Source organism: Giraffa tippelskirchi, chromosome 3 (genome assembly GCF_054371585.1).
Source record: "Giraffa tippelskirchi isolate mGirTip1 chromosome 3, T2T-mGirTip1v1.2.pri, whole genome shotgun sequence".
Taxonomy (NCBI): Eukaryota; Metazoa; Chordata; class Mammalia; order Artiodactyla; family Giraffidae; genus Giraffa; species Giraffa tippelskirchi.
In genome coordinates, this window is record NC_137277.1 from 22,096,431 (window position 1) to 22,111,130 (window position 14,700).

The 14,700-nt window shown below is 56.2% G+C and overlaps 1 protein-coding gene across 1 annotated transcript; it reads right to left on the reverse strand.

Annotated features, from left to right (window-relative positions):
- Positions 1-325: 325 nt before the first annotated feature.
- On the reverse strand, positions 326-13,824 carry RAPGEFL1 (Rap guanine nucleotide exchange factor like 1). Its single transcript, XM_081576107.1, has 15 exons — positions 13,305-13,824; positions 10,420-10,498; positions 9,370-9,505; positions 9,046-9,143; positions 7,303-7,415; positions 6,919-7,086; positions 6,097-6,194; positions 5,874-5,996; positions 5,149-5,327; positions 4,980-5,070; positions 4,359-4,409; positions 3,924-4,011; positions 3,016-3,080; positions 2,636-2,690; positions 326-2,388 (listed from the first exon to the last, which is right to left on the reverse strand). Exons 1-15 carry the CDS (start codon positions 13,822-13,824, stop codon positions 2,264-2,266), a joined length of 1,989 nt encoding a protein of 662 aa, XP_081432233.1. The 3' UTR covers positions 326-2,263.
- Between the last annotated feature and the right edge of the window lie 876 nt (positions 13,825-14,700).

Here is a 14,700-nt window from a genome sequence, read left to right on the forward strand (position 1 = left end):
TAGGGGCCCTGTTCTGCCACCTCACTCACCCTGTAACTTGGACACTTTGCTGGGACTGTCCAGCTTCCATCCTCCACCTCACAGTGTTAGAATTAACCAAGATCGAATATCCATGGCATGCCTGGAACACGGAAGAGCTAAAACATTCACTCTTGCAAGTCCCAGGCACTAAGCGGCGTGGCTCCCGAGGCTAGCATCTTTTCCTCTCACCCACGTTTTTCAAAGTCACTCCAGAACAGCCCAGCCCAGAGTCCTGAGAAATGGATTCCCTCCTCCCCCTTTGGCCCTTGCCCAGCCTCAAAGAAACAGAATGGAGAACAGCAGGAGGGTCGATTCACAGACTTTTATCAGCTTTGACTCCAGCAGGAGGTTTCTGCAATGACAATCAAGCCTGTACAGCACACATGGTTCACTCTGGTAGAGCTGTGGGGCATGGGAAGGGGTCTGGGAGGCCCGTGGGAGGCAGCAGGGCAGGGGTCAAGGCCAGAGGTGGGCAGCAGCCAAGACTGGACCAGGGGGCCCCAGGGTTTGGGGAGGACTGTGAGTGCTGGAATGACAAGGCTTCTGAGAGGTGTCGGGAGGAAGGGTGGCTGCAGGGAGAGGAGTGCACATCAGCAGTAGCAGGGAGGAGTGGACAGACAGAGGTCACTGTCTCTGGGATGGAGGGGGTGGGACACAGCGCCTGTGGACATGGTGGGGGTGGGGAGTCTATAGACATATTTTTGCGGCAGGAACAAGACAGACCGCAGTATAAAAGGGACTGTACAACATAACCTATGATACACTGTTTACATATGATACAAGGCTCTTTCCCTCCTTGAGTTTTAAAAAATAAATTTACAATTCCCGAGCTTTTGGTAAAAAATATATACACTCTCAGAGCAGGAGCAGCAGCTGCTTTGGTTGGGGCTGCTGCTGCCTCTTAGGAAGGGAAAGAGGTGGTGCCAGAAAGGAGGGTGAGGCTGCGCCAGGAAACCTCACCCCGTAGCTGCCGGGAGTCTTGCACCCTCAGCCCTGGAGGCCCCTGATGGGAGAGGGAGGGGAGACAGAGAGGTAACAGAGGCATCGCCAGGGCCCAGTTTCCTTTTTCCAGTCTCTGCCATTCCCTGCCCCATGTGGGGGGGGGGGCGGCTGCCTGCCCCAAGTACAGGGGTCCACCCCACCCAGCTCCGATGGGAAGGACCAAGGGGGGAGTCAAGACAGGGAGGAGGATGAGACCATGTGCTGGCATCCCTGCCGAAGAGCCAAAGAGAGATGATAACTCCGTTCTTAGCAGTGAGACACCCTAAAACCAGGAGGATGGGCAGAAATCAACCCTGACTCCTGCTACCACATCTCACCCCACTGCAATGTGGAGGAAGGGTCCTGTAGGCAGCTTAGGCCTGTGTTTCCCTGAGCATCTTCTACCCTCTCATCAGAGCCCACCCAGGGAAATTTAGGAGGCCTGAGTGGGGGACCTGTAAGGGCTGATGGTAACCCTCCTGTCTGCTGCTGCTCCCTGCCCTCCGGAGCGGCTTCACCCACAACCCTGGGTGTGCAGGGCAGCAGAGGAGCTGGGCAGGGAGTGGTAGGGGTGAGGAAAGCACCCCGCACTGTCCCAGGAGCAGAGTAGACAAGGGTAGCACCAAACAGAAGGACCCCCTCCCCAGTACACACAGCACCTTCCCTCAAATACCAGATGCAGTGCTGCTCCTTCAAAGGGGCCACACGCGCGCGCGCAAACACACACACACACACAAACACACACACACACACACACATGCACACAGACAGACACAAGGGCAATATAATATCTGGGGGTGCATCTAGGGGTCCCAGCCCTCACCAGGAAGAAATCAAGCAGCAGCCAGGCAGGTGGTGGAGAGGAAGGCTGCCAGTCCCTCCCACAGCTCTGCTCTGTGAGACAAGATGGGGCGGTGGGGTGGGCAAAGCCTTCCTGCCTGCTTGGGTAGAGGAAATGGGAAACTCCATCTCCAGAACAGACCTGGATGGGATGGGCCAGGGAAGGAGCTCTCTGCCCACTGCTTCTCCTGGGAGGGCAGGAACCAGCAGAGGGTGGCTTGGGCTTGAAGGAGCACGGGGGAGAGGACTTCAGCAGGAAGGACAGGCTTATGAGTCCAGGGCTCAGTCCACCCAACTCCTTCCCGTGGGGCAGGAAGCGGCTCCAGAAGAAAGCTGTCAGATGTGGGCAGGGAGTCGTGCAAAGTGCTTGAGTGCCAGGTGCCCAAGGACCCTGGTGAGGGGCCGACCAGAACCTCAGTTCTCACTGACTGTTGGCCTCCAGCTTGTAGGAGAGCTCGAAGAGGAGGTTCTGGTTGTCAATGACCTGGAACTGGCGCACGTAGGCCTTGGTCTGCAGGTGATGTGGGGAGGCCTCCATATCAAGGCCTGGGGATGTGAGGACAGGGAGGTAGGCAGTCAGGGTGCCCTTCTTCCCCTGCACACAACCAGCCAGAGGGAAGGAACGGTGTGGACTGGGATGGTTGGTGGGCAGGAGGGCCCCCGGGAAGGCCGAGGAGAGAATGGAGAAATGAGACGTTTAAGGAAATAAACACTGGAGTGCGGGAGTCTCCCAGAAACCCTCCTGCTCTGTCAAACCTCCACCTGTAATGCCCTCAAAACCCCGAGTACTCACAAAGGGGCCGGCTCCGGTATTTGCGGACTGTCCTCACTTTTTCGGCCACTGAATGCTGGGAGATGACAAGAACTGAGTCCCGAAAGGGCCCAGAAAGGTGCTCCCCTCCCAAGGCTCCCCCTCCTCCACTGGACCAAAGAAGGGGTGTGACAGGGGGCCAGGTTAAGGAGAGCCGGAGTTGCCCCCACCCTAAGCTGCCTGTCAGTTTTGCCACCCATGGGCAGGTTGCCACAGTGACACCACCAGAGAGACAGTCAGGAGTCTGCTAAGCAAGCTGGGCACCATGATGAAAGGTGCTGTCTTCAGGGGGGTGTGTGCCAAGAGCAGGGGAAGGTACCAGCCACCCTACTCATGGGACTGGGGTTGGCAGTGTCACTCACCAGCTTCTCAATGTTCACCAAGCCATCTACCAGGGTCTTACTTCCCTCGTGCAGGAAAGTCAGGTCTAGGGACGGGAGAGAAGCAAAGGGGTAAGAGGGGGAGATCCACTTTTCCTAGAGGCAACCCGAGGAGGCCTGTAAAAACGGTTCGCTGTTTACTTGACCCCAGAAAATCATGCAAATCAAGAGGTTCAAATCTTTGTGTTCACTTTAAGAACACTCGTGAAACTGCCCAGGCCATTAAGGGGACTGTATATCCAAAAAGTCACCAAATATCTGAAGGATGTCACTTTACAGAAGCAACGTGTGCCATCCCGTTGTTACAGTGGTGGAGCTGGAAATCAAAGAGTGGGGCTGGACTCAGGGTTGGTGGCCCAAAGAGTGCTGAATTTTTACTGCACATGCTCAAAAATGCAGAGAGTAATGCTGAACTTAAGGGCGGAGAGGTAGATTCCCTGGTCACTGAGCACATCCCAGTGAACAAAGCCCCCAAGATGCTGGCGGGTCTTACAGAGCTCATGGTCAGATCAACCCATACGTGAGCTCTCCCTGCCACATGGAGATGATCCTTACTGAAAGAGGACAGACTGTTCCTGAACCAGAGAGAAGGCTGCACAGAAGAAAAAGATATCCCACCCCACCCCCCCAAAAAGAAAAAGACATCCCAGAAGAAACTGAAGAAATAAAAATTTATGGCTGGAGAATAGATGCCACACACACACAAATGCAAATAAAAGTTAAAAAAAAAGGAGAGGAGGTCCAAAGAGCCCTTCCCCTCCCCCAAACCACATTCAACCTGGGGGCTTCTCTCTCGGTGTCCACACACAAAGCTGAATTGAGAGGGGATTGAGGGTCTGAACGGGGCATGGAAAGTGTGGAGAGGAACATAGCTTGGAAGCGACTCTCACCTTTGAGGATCAGAGGCACGAAAGGAATCACAGGGGGTTTCATCTTGGAGATCACTTCCCGGTAGCTTTTGTGGTTCCTGCAGGGGTCCTAGGGTTCCACAGCAGAGGGAGAAAGTGACAAATAGGCCCAGTGTACCCCAAAGTTGTCCCGCTCCCCCTCCCCCAGCCCCTTCCCTACAAATATCTCCAAACAGACAGGGGTGTGCTTGGGTGTCTAAGTGGGGACTTCACTGCTGTATCCTCTTCTCTGGGGAAAACAAAGCCACAACCCTCCCAGCTTCCCTCCCAGCGTAGTAGGCTGGAGGATGGGGATGGGGAGGGGGACTCCCAGACACTAAAAACCTTGAAAGGGAAGCTTGAGGTGAAAGGTTTGTGGGCACTGAAAGTCTCTGGGGTGCCAGTCCAGTGGCAGATAAAAGAGCCAAACCCACTCACTGTCAGGTTCTCAAATTTGCGGAACAAGTTCTTGAATTTCCCTGGCAGCTTCTGCAGGTTGAAGGAAGGAGATGTCAGATTCTGGAGCTCCTTGGGTTTCATGCGCCCTCCTGACTAATCTCCAGGTGTTAGAGGGGGAAAGGGCCGGAGTGCCTGGCAGGGGGCTGGAAAGCCTAGGGGGTGGGAAAGTAGACCCAGCCTTGGGCTAGGTCTGGGGCGCTGGCAGCGGCCCAGAGGAATGATCTCTTCTAGCGAAATGGAGGCCACTGCTGATGCCTGAGCCACACACAAAGCATCCCTGGGTGCGGGCTGAAATCCCAGAGCCCATTCTGCGACCTGGGCCGGGCTGCTTGTCCCCCACCCACCACCCCGCGGTCAGGCGCGAATCCACCTTCACTGATTTGTACAGGTACCCATCCCTTCAGCCCTGCCCGGTGCCCCGGAGCTGTATCCGCCAGAAGAGGGCGCCTCCTTCCAATCCTCACAAAATCTCCCCAGAGACGAGCAGCCGTCCCGGGTGAGATATCTGGGGTGAGCCCAGGGATGTCAAGACTGTGCGTGGAGGCCAAGATCCCCGAGGTGGGCCGGCCCAGGTGGGAGGCGAGGAGGCGGTCACCTCACCTCCCAGGTGAGCCTCAGGCGGCTGACGGCGGCGTTGTCCAGCCCCATGACAACGGCGTAGAAGGACAGCAGATCCTGGTTCTGCTTGCAGCTGCGGGGGCGGGAGGCGGGGTCAGTGAGGGGCGGGCTGGGGGCCAGGGCCTCCCCCTCCGCGGCCGGCCGCACTCACATGGCCGCGATCTTGATGAACTTCTTAAGCAGCTGCGCGCGCTTGCCCGGGGCCTCGCAGAGCAGCACCTCGGTGGCCACCCAGTGGGTGACCTCGCTGCAGCGCTGCAGCAGCAGCTCGAGGTTGGCCGTCTCCCGGCGGCCGCGCTCCCCGTGGAACACGTAGTCCACGAACTCCAGCTGCAGCCGCGGCGGCGGAGGGGCGGCCAGGACATGGGATGGAGGCGGGGGGCGGGGAGATGACAGTGGGAGGCGGGGAGCCAGGACAGGCAGGAGGGCGGGGGCGGGAGGGATGGAAAATAGAAAAAGCAGGGACAGGACAGGATGCAACCAGGGGAGGGGAGGCCGGGGAGGGGAAACAACCAACATTAGTAATACTCGACCATCTACCGAAAGCTTACACGGTGCCAGGCGCTTGAACCATCTGATCGACATTACTGTCGCTACCTTTTCTTTAATAGTGAATATTTTACCAAATACTAACTGTGGGTCAGGTTCTGTATAAGCGCCACTTGGATCCTGAACCACCCTGATGGGGGGCGGAGAATGGTCCTCTCTCTGCTTTTTCTTTTTTCCCCCAGATACGGGGACAAAGGCTTAGAGAGGTTCTGGTGGCACATTGCCCCAGGGCATGCTGCAAGGGCGCGGAGCGTCCTAACCAGAACTTTCAGCCCAGAGCGCTGCCTCTCTGCAGGCCCCCAACCTAGCTGCAGCCTCAGTCCCCACCTCGTGCACACAGCGGAACAGCTCCCAGTGGAAGGCCGTAAGGTGGTTGGCCACGTCCTCAGGCTCCCCGCGATGGATCTCCGTGTCTTCAGGGGAGACCTGGATCTCCTCAGGAAGGGGCACCTGGTGGGGCAGGCAGAGGCACAGGGGCTGGGCTTGTGAATTTCTGCCCCAGCCCCTCTCAGCCTCTGCTACCAGCCATGGCTTATGAAGGAGTTCTTACCAGGGCCTCAAAGCTGTCTCGGGTGCAAGCAAACAGGTGGCTGTTGATGCCCAGTGTGGTGAAGACACAGTCTTCAGTCGGCTGGAGAAGGACCTTCTCTGCAGGAGAATGAGCTGCTTTGCCTCAGCATCGACCCCTGCACCCTCGCATCCCCCAGCCACTGCCCCATCCCAACTCTCCCAACCCTGCACAGATGTTCTCTAGACTAACGGGACTTGTCATCACCGGCCTATGCTGTATTTAAACGACAGTTTTCAAAAAATGGATTGTCTTGCATTTACAACCTCCTTTTGACTCCCAACATTCTTTTTAGCTCTTCTCTTATTCTGTCATCCCAGTGACACTGAGAAAACAGGATTTCTTTTTTTTCTGTCTTAGAGGAAAATAAGGCTATAACTACACTGCAGGGGTTTTTGCCTTGCTACCGGGATTGGAGGCCCATCCTGTGTCTTTGGTCTCAAAAATGTAGCATCCTTAGATGCTTGAGGAGGTTAGAGGACCAGATCCCTAGGTGAGTAAGAGGCAAGCACCCAGAAGCATCCAAGTGTCCTGGACCAGTGTATCCCCAACTTTAATGTTCATAGACATCACCTGGGGATCTTATTAAAACGCAGATTCTGACTCTGCAGGTCTGGCGTGGGGGCTGAGATACTTTTTAGCAAGCTCCCAGGTGATGCTCCTGTGGCTGGTCCTAGGACCACACTTAGAGTAGCAGCCAGGGCCTAGAATTCAGCTGTTACTTCTGCCCCAGGGCATTGGGCTTGTGAGTTTCTCTTCTTGTCCCACCCCCCACCCCCCAGTCCAATTCTTTCTGACCCTCACCTCCTGAGGAGGCCACAGCAACCAGGATGAGGGAATCCTCACGCCCTGCAGGCTCCTCTGAGTACTGCAACTTCTCCGTCACAGAGCCCAGAATGTCCTGCACAGATGCTGAGAGGCGGCTGCGTATGGTCACGTAAGAGTGATCGGGCATGTAGACCCGGCAGAAGACTAGACAGAGACGGGAAGGTGGCTTTTCACCAGTGGGCAGAATGGCAGCATCAGCACAGCCCCCTCCTGAGCACCTCTGTTCCCCACCCCACTGCAATCTTAAATGGGTTGGCCTCTGAAAAAGATGTTGTGAAAAGGACTGGTTCTGAGACAGAAGGAAACCCCACAGAGGGTATCCGCAATCCGGAGACCCCTCAGAGCCTCCAGAACACTCACTCTCATCGGAACCCCGGAAAGCCACGCGGGTCTGCAGACAGGAGTCTATCCGGCGGAAGTGGCGGAAGAGTGGCTTCACCTGCTTGCTGGGCGGCTGGCTCTCCTCCGGGATCCTGGTGTGGACACCACTGGGCATCAGAGAGCCTGGCCAGGCATCTTGCATGCCAGGCAGGCAGCATCAAGCAGGGATGTCAGAACCGGGTCAAGGATGCCCCAGCATCAGGTTCAGAGAGTGGTGAAGGAGGTCAGAAGACAGGACCATGGCCAGCATGGGACAGCTGTCTGAATGACCGAATCAAATGCCACCTCCTCCCTGAATTCTTCTCCATCCACCCCACCCACCAGCAGAGGTCACCTTTTTATCTCAATGGCTGTAGGACATTGGGCTAATTCGTGTTTACCTTCTTGTCTTATCTCTTCTACAAGATTGAGAGCTGACTGAATTTTATTTTCAACCTCCAGGCCTAGCACGCTGCCTGGTACATGGTAGGTGTAGGTCATCAGCTGTTTGCTGAATTTTACCGACAAAAACTTCACAGTCTGGGAGGGAGACAGACTTGCATACAGCTACTTCTCACATCAGATAGGAGGTGTTAGATGATATAATAAAGGCACAAGAAGAGTTTTGCTGGTACAGGGAGGGAGGTGGGGACAGCTACCGCCAAAAGATGCTTTCAGTGAAAAGATGGCATTTGACCTGGACCTTGAAGGACAACAGGAAGAGAAGAGGGTGGGAGGAGGGCACTCTGGGGTGGACCATATAAGTGATAGCAGGAAGTTGAGAACACACAGGTGTTCGTGGAATTGGTGGGTGTATAGGGAGTGTCATGGGTAAGGGGGGATGTGGGAGATGTGAAGGGAAGGATCAGCAGAAGGCAGACAGAGATGGGCTAGTATGCTGTGGGGGGGGCATGGATATTTTGGGAACAGAAGCACAAGGTTGTCAAGTTTGAAAGATCTCTCAGGCATCAGCATAAGAAAGACACAAAACCATAAGCTAAAGCCCTGGAATCGGAGGCTGCGGCCATAATCCAGGTGAGAGATATTGAAGCCTAAATGAGGGTTATGACAGTGGGATGGAGAAACTGAAAGGGCTGAAAAGATGGACAGATGGACACAGTGGTGTCTTGAAGCCAGCTCACAATGGCTCATGAAGGCAGACTGTTAAATTTTGGAGAATTTTGCCAACTGGTTTTAAACACAGCCATTAAAAAATTAATTATAATAAATAATTGTATATAAACATATATATGTTTTATAAACTTATAGCCAAATTATTATAATACAAAAAAAGTCATTTCCTAATTGTTTCACTACATTATTCTCTGTGCTCTTCAGCTTATTTACATCTGTTGGATTTGTATGGTGAAGATACTACATAATGACCTGCTACTGCACATCTCTTCCCAACTTCACATTCAATGATGTCACATTGGGAGCTTGAAATCAACCATGGTGAGAGAATTTACACCATGGGAATCAGCAAAATCTACAAGTCAGGGCTCTTTTTCCTGAAGTGCTGGCTGTTCAATATTTATCAGTACACCACTGGACTGACAAATAAGTGGATGGGAGAATGGACCCCCAAAATGACTGGAGACAATGCTTTGTGCTCCTCTCCAGTAAGAGAAAGGGACTGAAATCAAAGCATCTTGGAGTCCAAAGGCCAGAGGCACCCAGCCCTCTAATTGAGGAACAAGGGGGACTTCTTCCTCAGCCCCTCCCCGAGCCCATTCCCCTCACTTTAGCTCCACTGTTTCCACAAGCTGGTGCAGCCTCAGTGTGTCCTCTCGAAGGTCCTGGTAAAGGGACTCATCCTTCATAATCAGCAGGTATAGGTCCTGCAGAGACAAGGAGAAAGAAGGTGAGGGCAAGAGTCTCATCCCAGCATCACTCTCTGCAAGGGCAGGGCAGGGCCTCCATGCCTTCAAGCACAGAAGAACCCTATAAGCTAGGACTTGCTGGCCTCTTTTCTTCTAGGTTCCCAGCTTGAGAAATATGGTTCCTTCAAAGGGGCCCCTTCTAGAGCAAACAGCCTGGTCACCCACCTTCTCATCCCAGGCCCACCTTGATGATGCGGCCAGCCCCCTCTTCCTCCTGCAGCAGCCCCTGGTAGGTGTCCAAGAAATGAAGGAGCATGGCTAGACAGGCCTGCTTCCGGCCCAACCCCTCGGGGCCTTCCACGCCTCCTGCCCAAACAAAGCTGACCCCTAAGTTAAGAAAAAGCCCTGGCAGGCAAACTTAGGGACACTGGGAAGGGGTATGGGAGGCAAGGCTTTGCAATGGGAGGCAAGGCCACCCCTAAAAATTCTCTAGGTTTGGGGCCAGAGAGAAAGGGGCTCTGAAGTTCCCTGGAACCAAGACCCCTTCATGCCCCAGCCCAGGTTTTTTGCCAGAGTATGTAGGGATGGCACCCACTCGACCACGTGCAGCTCTTGCCTGTTTGAATTTCACTTGAAGAAATTCACTAGAAGCTACTCTGCCTGGACCCACCCAACCCCTGATCAGCCCACAGCCCAGAGCTCACAGCAGGCTGATAAAGGCCGATGGTGCTAACCACAAACCTGACCATCTCTCCGTGTGAGGCCTGGTATTTCAAAGAGAACCTATGATATTCTACTCACTGGCCTGCCATTTACAATTAGGTCCTAGAATAACTTGGTGAGAGGCCCTATGAATAGCCCAGTCAGCGACCTGTCTCTAGTGACCCTATGAAAGCACAGCCATGACCTGATGTTTACATCAGACCCTGTAATAACTCGCTGGGCAACCGGATGTTTAGAGCAATAATTCAGTGGGGAGAGAGGCGCTCTTAATAGAATAACAACACCTTACATCTGTACAGGGCTCTGCAGTCTCCAAGCACTTCTACCTCTGCTGCCAGAATGGTCTCCACAGCAGCCCCAGGGGCAGGTGCTGTTTAGCCCCGTTTTACAGAAGGGGAAACTGAGGCCCCAGGAGGTCAGGTGATCTGCGTGGGGTCACACAGTTGGTGAGTGAAGAACCTGGGATTGAAACCCAGGTGTGTTTTCTTGGCCCCTCACATCCCATGGCATGTGGGATGCGGGGAGTGGCTCCCTCCTGACCTCTCCTTTCGCAAGCTCCACAAAAGGATATTACTGGTGTAGCTCCTGCAGAAATTTCTCCGTGGGAAGGAAGAGCGAATGAGTGAGGACGATGTCATCCAGCAGGGTATCTGTAAGAGCAGTCGCCACCACTGATGTCAGGAGGGCACTTCCAGGACCAGGTTGGACGCTCACCACTCCCCCTCTCTTGCCTCGAGGGCAAATTCTCTTTAGCAGGGCTGGAGCCTCAGCCACCTGCCCAGTCATGCTCTGCACATGCCCCACCATACACACACACACACACACACACACACACACACACACACACGTGAAGATTCTGGGCAGCCGCTGCGGGGGTGGGGTTGGCAGCTGCCGAGGCAGCTGGAGGGAAGGAGGGGGCGCCCTCCAATGGCCACGCCCACTTCTCTCCAGTGTGCGTGGGTAGTGGGTCACTTAATACGCCAAGCTTGAGACCTGTCCGGGGGGGAAAAAGAGAGGGGTAGCCCCTAGAAGTGTCTCTAGGCCAAGAGAACTTCTAAGCACAGAGGTAGGGTCAGCGGTGGCGTGTTTATGTGTGTGTGTGTGTGTGTGTGTGTGTGTGTGTCTCTCCTCCCCTCCCCACTCCCTACCTAAGAGTTTTGAGTTCCAACTAGGCAGGTGAGAACCAGCCCCATTAACTGCCATCTCTTTGATCCCAAAGCCTTTAAATAGAAAGCTTGTGTCCTCCAGCTGCCCAGGGATGGAAGAGTTAATGATGCCAAGGGTGGAGGGGAGTGGCTCCTCACACCACCCTTTCCCCCGCCACACCCCCACTGGGCCTGGCTCAGCCAGTCAGCCAGGTACAAGGTCGCCCCAACTTGCAGCCAGCCCTGGGGTGGGGCAGGGCAGCCTGGCACACACAGACAGGCAGGGCACAGGGAGGGAGCCAGGTGTCCTCACCAGAACAGGTTAGGGCCAGGTCCCCAGGCACTGCCCCAAGGCTTCTGATGGCCCTTGGGTCACCATCCCCTGGCCTCCAGTTCTAGCCATGAAAGTGAAGGGGGTGAATCAACATGAGATCCTCAACTTCAATGATTTCATTTCACAAATGAGAAACCAAGGCCCAGAGCTGAAAGGAACTTGCCTGGAGCTGGAGTAAGAACCCTAACTCCTGAGTTTCTGTTCTTTTCTCACTGTGCTTGAGGCAAGCAGAGTGTCAGAGTGAAGTACAGTGGGCAGCGGGGGGCTGCTTTGGCGGGGGTAGCTTTTGTAAGTCTCCTCCGCCCACACACCCTGGGAGGGAACTGAGATGGCTTAAGAATATCGGTTATATTGGAGAATATCAGAGTGGCAGGTTAAGCTTGATTCTCATCTATTCTGGGACTGCTTTGGGGTTTCCCCAAACCAGTTACTCTGGAGATCAGCCTGCCCGTCCAGGTAATACAGTGACAGTCAGTTCAAGAGTCCTTCCCCAGGGGACACTGAGCAGCGTCTGTGGCACCAGGCCCTGGCAAAAGGGGAAAGACAATTTCTCCCTTTTTCTCTCTGCCCAGTCTTTAAAGTGAGTCAGAGAGCCCCCCAGCCCTGATCCTCAGCCCCAGGGATGGGGACAAGGACTAGGAATGCCCCCAAACCTTCCCTCTACTCTTTATCTCACAGGAAAGCTAAACAGAGCAAAGGAAGAGGACCATGCGGCAGAGTGGGGGAAATGCTGCCATAGGGGCTATGGTTTGGTGTCTGTCTCTTCCTAGGCAGGCTCTGGTCCAATGCACAGCCTCCCCAGGGAATGTGTCACAGAGACACAGGGTGTGTGGTGTAGGCGGGAAGTTATGGTTAAGAGAGCTGTGTGTGTCTGATATTTTTCTAATTAAATCCAAAAGGTGTCAGCTCCCCAGGGCAACTGCAACCTGAGCCAAGGAGAGTACCTGGGTCTTGAGAAAAATCTAGGGGAGTGGAGCCCCATTCCACACAGCTGGGTTAGGGCTCCCTGCAAAGGTCTGGGAGCAAAGCGTGAAACCCCCATCTGTAGGCCCTCAGCCTGGGCTTCCAATCCTCAGACCCCACTGGGTGTTAGTGAAATGCTGACAACTAGCCCTGAAGACCCTTGGATCTTTTACGTCAGCCGCTAACCAGCAATCTGGGGCCTCAGTTTCCTCAAAATCTCCTTAGCAGGGGTGCTGGTGGGGAGTGGCAAAATAGCTTCATCATTTAGGGAATAAGCCTCTCAGGGTGTGGTTATTTTTAAAGAGGCCCTGTGCTGTGGCCTGCCACCGGAAGGGCGGGAGCAGGAGAGGTTCGGACCCCCTTGGATGCTGCAGGGCCTGAGGTCTGCCCAGCTACCAGACGCCTTCTGAATCCGCCCCCAACTAGAATGCCTCCCTCTACCCGCCCGCCCCCACCCCCCAAGCTGCTAGGGACAATGCATCCCTTTGCTAGAACCTAAAGGCAGCTTGGGCTGCTGTGTGCCTGTCTGGCGCTGCCCCGCCAAGTGGGCCAGCCCTCTGCTCTGGGCCTTCTAAAGAGAACAGGGGACTCCTAGAAGGTCTTCCGGGGCTTGGGCACCTCTAGAGGGCTGCACTGACTGGTCTGGGCAGCTTCCATCTTAGTGTGTCAAGCTCTAATTCTCAGCCACAGAAGGAGGTAGTCAACACCGGGAACCCACAGGGTCTGGATGAAATGTCCAGGGAAGAGGAAGGGAGGCTCAATGAGGGAAAGGGGTTTAGGTTCTTCTCCAGGCCTGGGTGAGGCTGCTACGCGGACGAAGGTGGCACTGCCACTTCTCTGCTGCAGAAAGCTCCGTCCCTCCCATAGGTCCCTACCCCACTTCGTCTGACCACTCAGCCCCACACCGAGGCTCCCGTACGGCGCCACCCTCACCGTCCAAGGGCAAGCAAGAGGACCCGGGCGGGGGAGGGGGCAAACCCTACTCCGGGATGGATGAGCCAGCCCACTCCTTACCTGAAGCGGCGCTGTCCCTGGTGGCCCCTCCGGCCAGCCGCTCCAGAACCCAGTTCAGAAGATGCTCCGGCCGCTCGGGGGCGCCCAGGGGGGCCCAGGGTGGAGGAGTCAGAGGCTCGCCGGGGGACAGCTCGTCGGAGGAGTACGAGGAAGGGGAGCGCAGGGGTCCCCCTCCCCCGAGCGGCCCGGGCCCCGGCACCTCCTCCAGCTGCAGCCAACAGGGCCCCCCGCTGCCGAGCTCTTCCGCGACCCCCGCCGGCTCTCCCCCGTCCTCCTCTGGGGGCGGCTCCAGCCCCGGCTCGGCGAGGGGCTCCCGGAGGAAGGCTGGGAGCAGCAGGCGAGACACGCTCTGACGCCGCTGCAGCGGCCGCGGTCCCCCGGCTGGACCACCGCCCCCGCCAGGTCCTCCACCCCCTCCAGGCCCGCCGCAGCTCCCCGGACCCCCGCCGGGACCTCCCGCCACCGTTCGCCCCGCCAGCTGCGACGTCTGCTTCTTCAGAAATTTCTCCAGCGGCTTCATATCCCCCCCCCGCCCCTCTCCTCGGGGCCGCCAGGGGACCCAGGTGTCCCAGGCACGGGCGGGGGGGGCAGGGATACGATGCTCAGAGCCAGAGGGGCAGAGCTGAGGGCCGTGCCAGGCTCTGGACTGGGGGCCAGAGGTGCCCGAGGCTTGCTGGCCGGAGTCCAGTGGCCAGTGGCCGGGGGAGGTGCCAGAGGGAAGGAGTGCCGACTCTCAGTGGCCCCCCATGCCGGCTGCAGCGCACGCGGCCCGAAGGGTGGGCAGGCTGCGAGGCCGGTGCCCAAAGGCTCTGCGCTCCTGGGCCGGGCTGCGGCGGCAGAGGCAGCGGGCGGAGCGCAAGGCTGAGAGGACGCGGCTGCGGCGGCGGCGGCTGCGCTCCTGGCCAGGGGGAAGGTGGCAGAACTGAGACCGCGCCCCCTTCTCCAGTCCCCGCCCAGTCCCCGCCCCTACCCTTCATGGGCCCGCCCCCCTGGGCCGCGCGAGACTTGAACTTGGGCGCTAGGGCTGACCGTGAGGGAAACAGTAAGGGGCTGAATGGGATTGGGTTCCGAGTAGACGCAGACATTAAAGGCAAGGGTGAGGGAGTCATTTACCAGTGGAGAGGGAGCTTCCTGGCTCGAGGCTTACGAGGATTCGGTATCACTGCAAAAAAACAGGCTGCACACCTTGATGGACCTGCCTGTATTCAAGTGATGCCTACAAAAATTGCTGATTGGGTGTCCATCACTCTCGATGTCGATTGTGCCCTCTGTTGCCATACTCAGTGGAGTATGTGGTCTTTATCTTCCTTCTGTAAAAAGGGCTGGGTAGGCCTCGAGTGAACTGGCATTGGAATGGGGGAGGAGGGTGGGGGGGCACTAGCCATGTGCCCTTTCT

Excerpts from the sequence above, each read along its gene's own strand:
- RAPGEFL1 (XM_081576107.1), bottom strand. The coding sequence starts at position 13,824 with ATGAAGCCGCTGGAGAAATTTCTGAAGAAGCAGACGTCGCAGCTGGCG. Across the intron at positions 6,195-6,918 it reads TGCTGTGGCCTCCTCAGGAG|AGAAGGTCCTTCTCCAGCCG; the intron begins GTGAGGGTCAGA and ends ATTCTCCTGCAG. Across the intron at positions 2,389-2,635 it reads ATACCGGAGCCGGCCCCTTT|GCCTTGATATGGAGGCCTCC; the intron begins GTGAGTACTCGG and ends TCACATCCCCAG.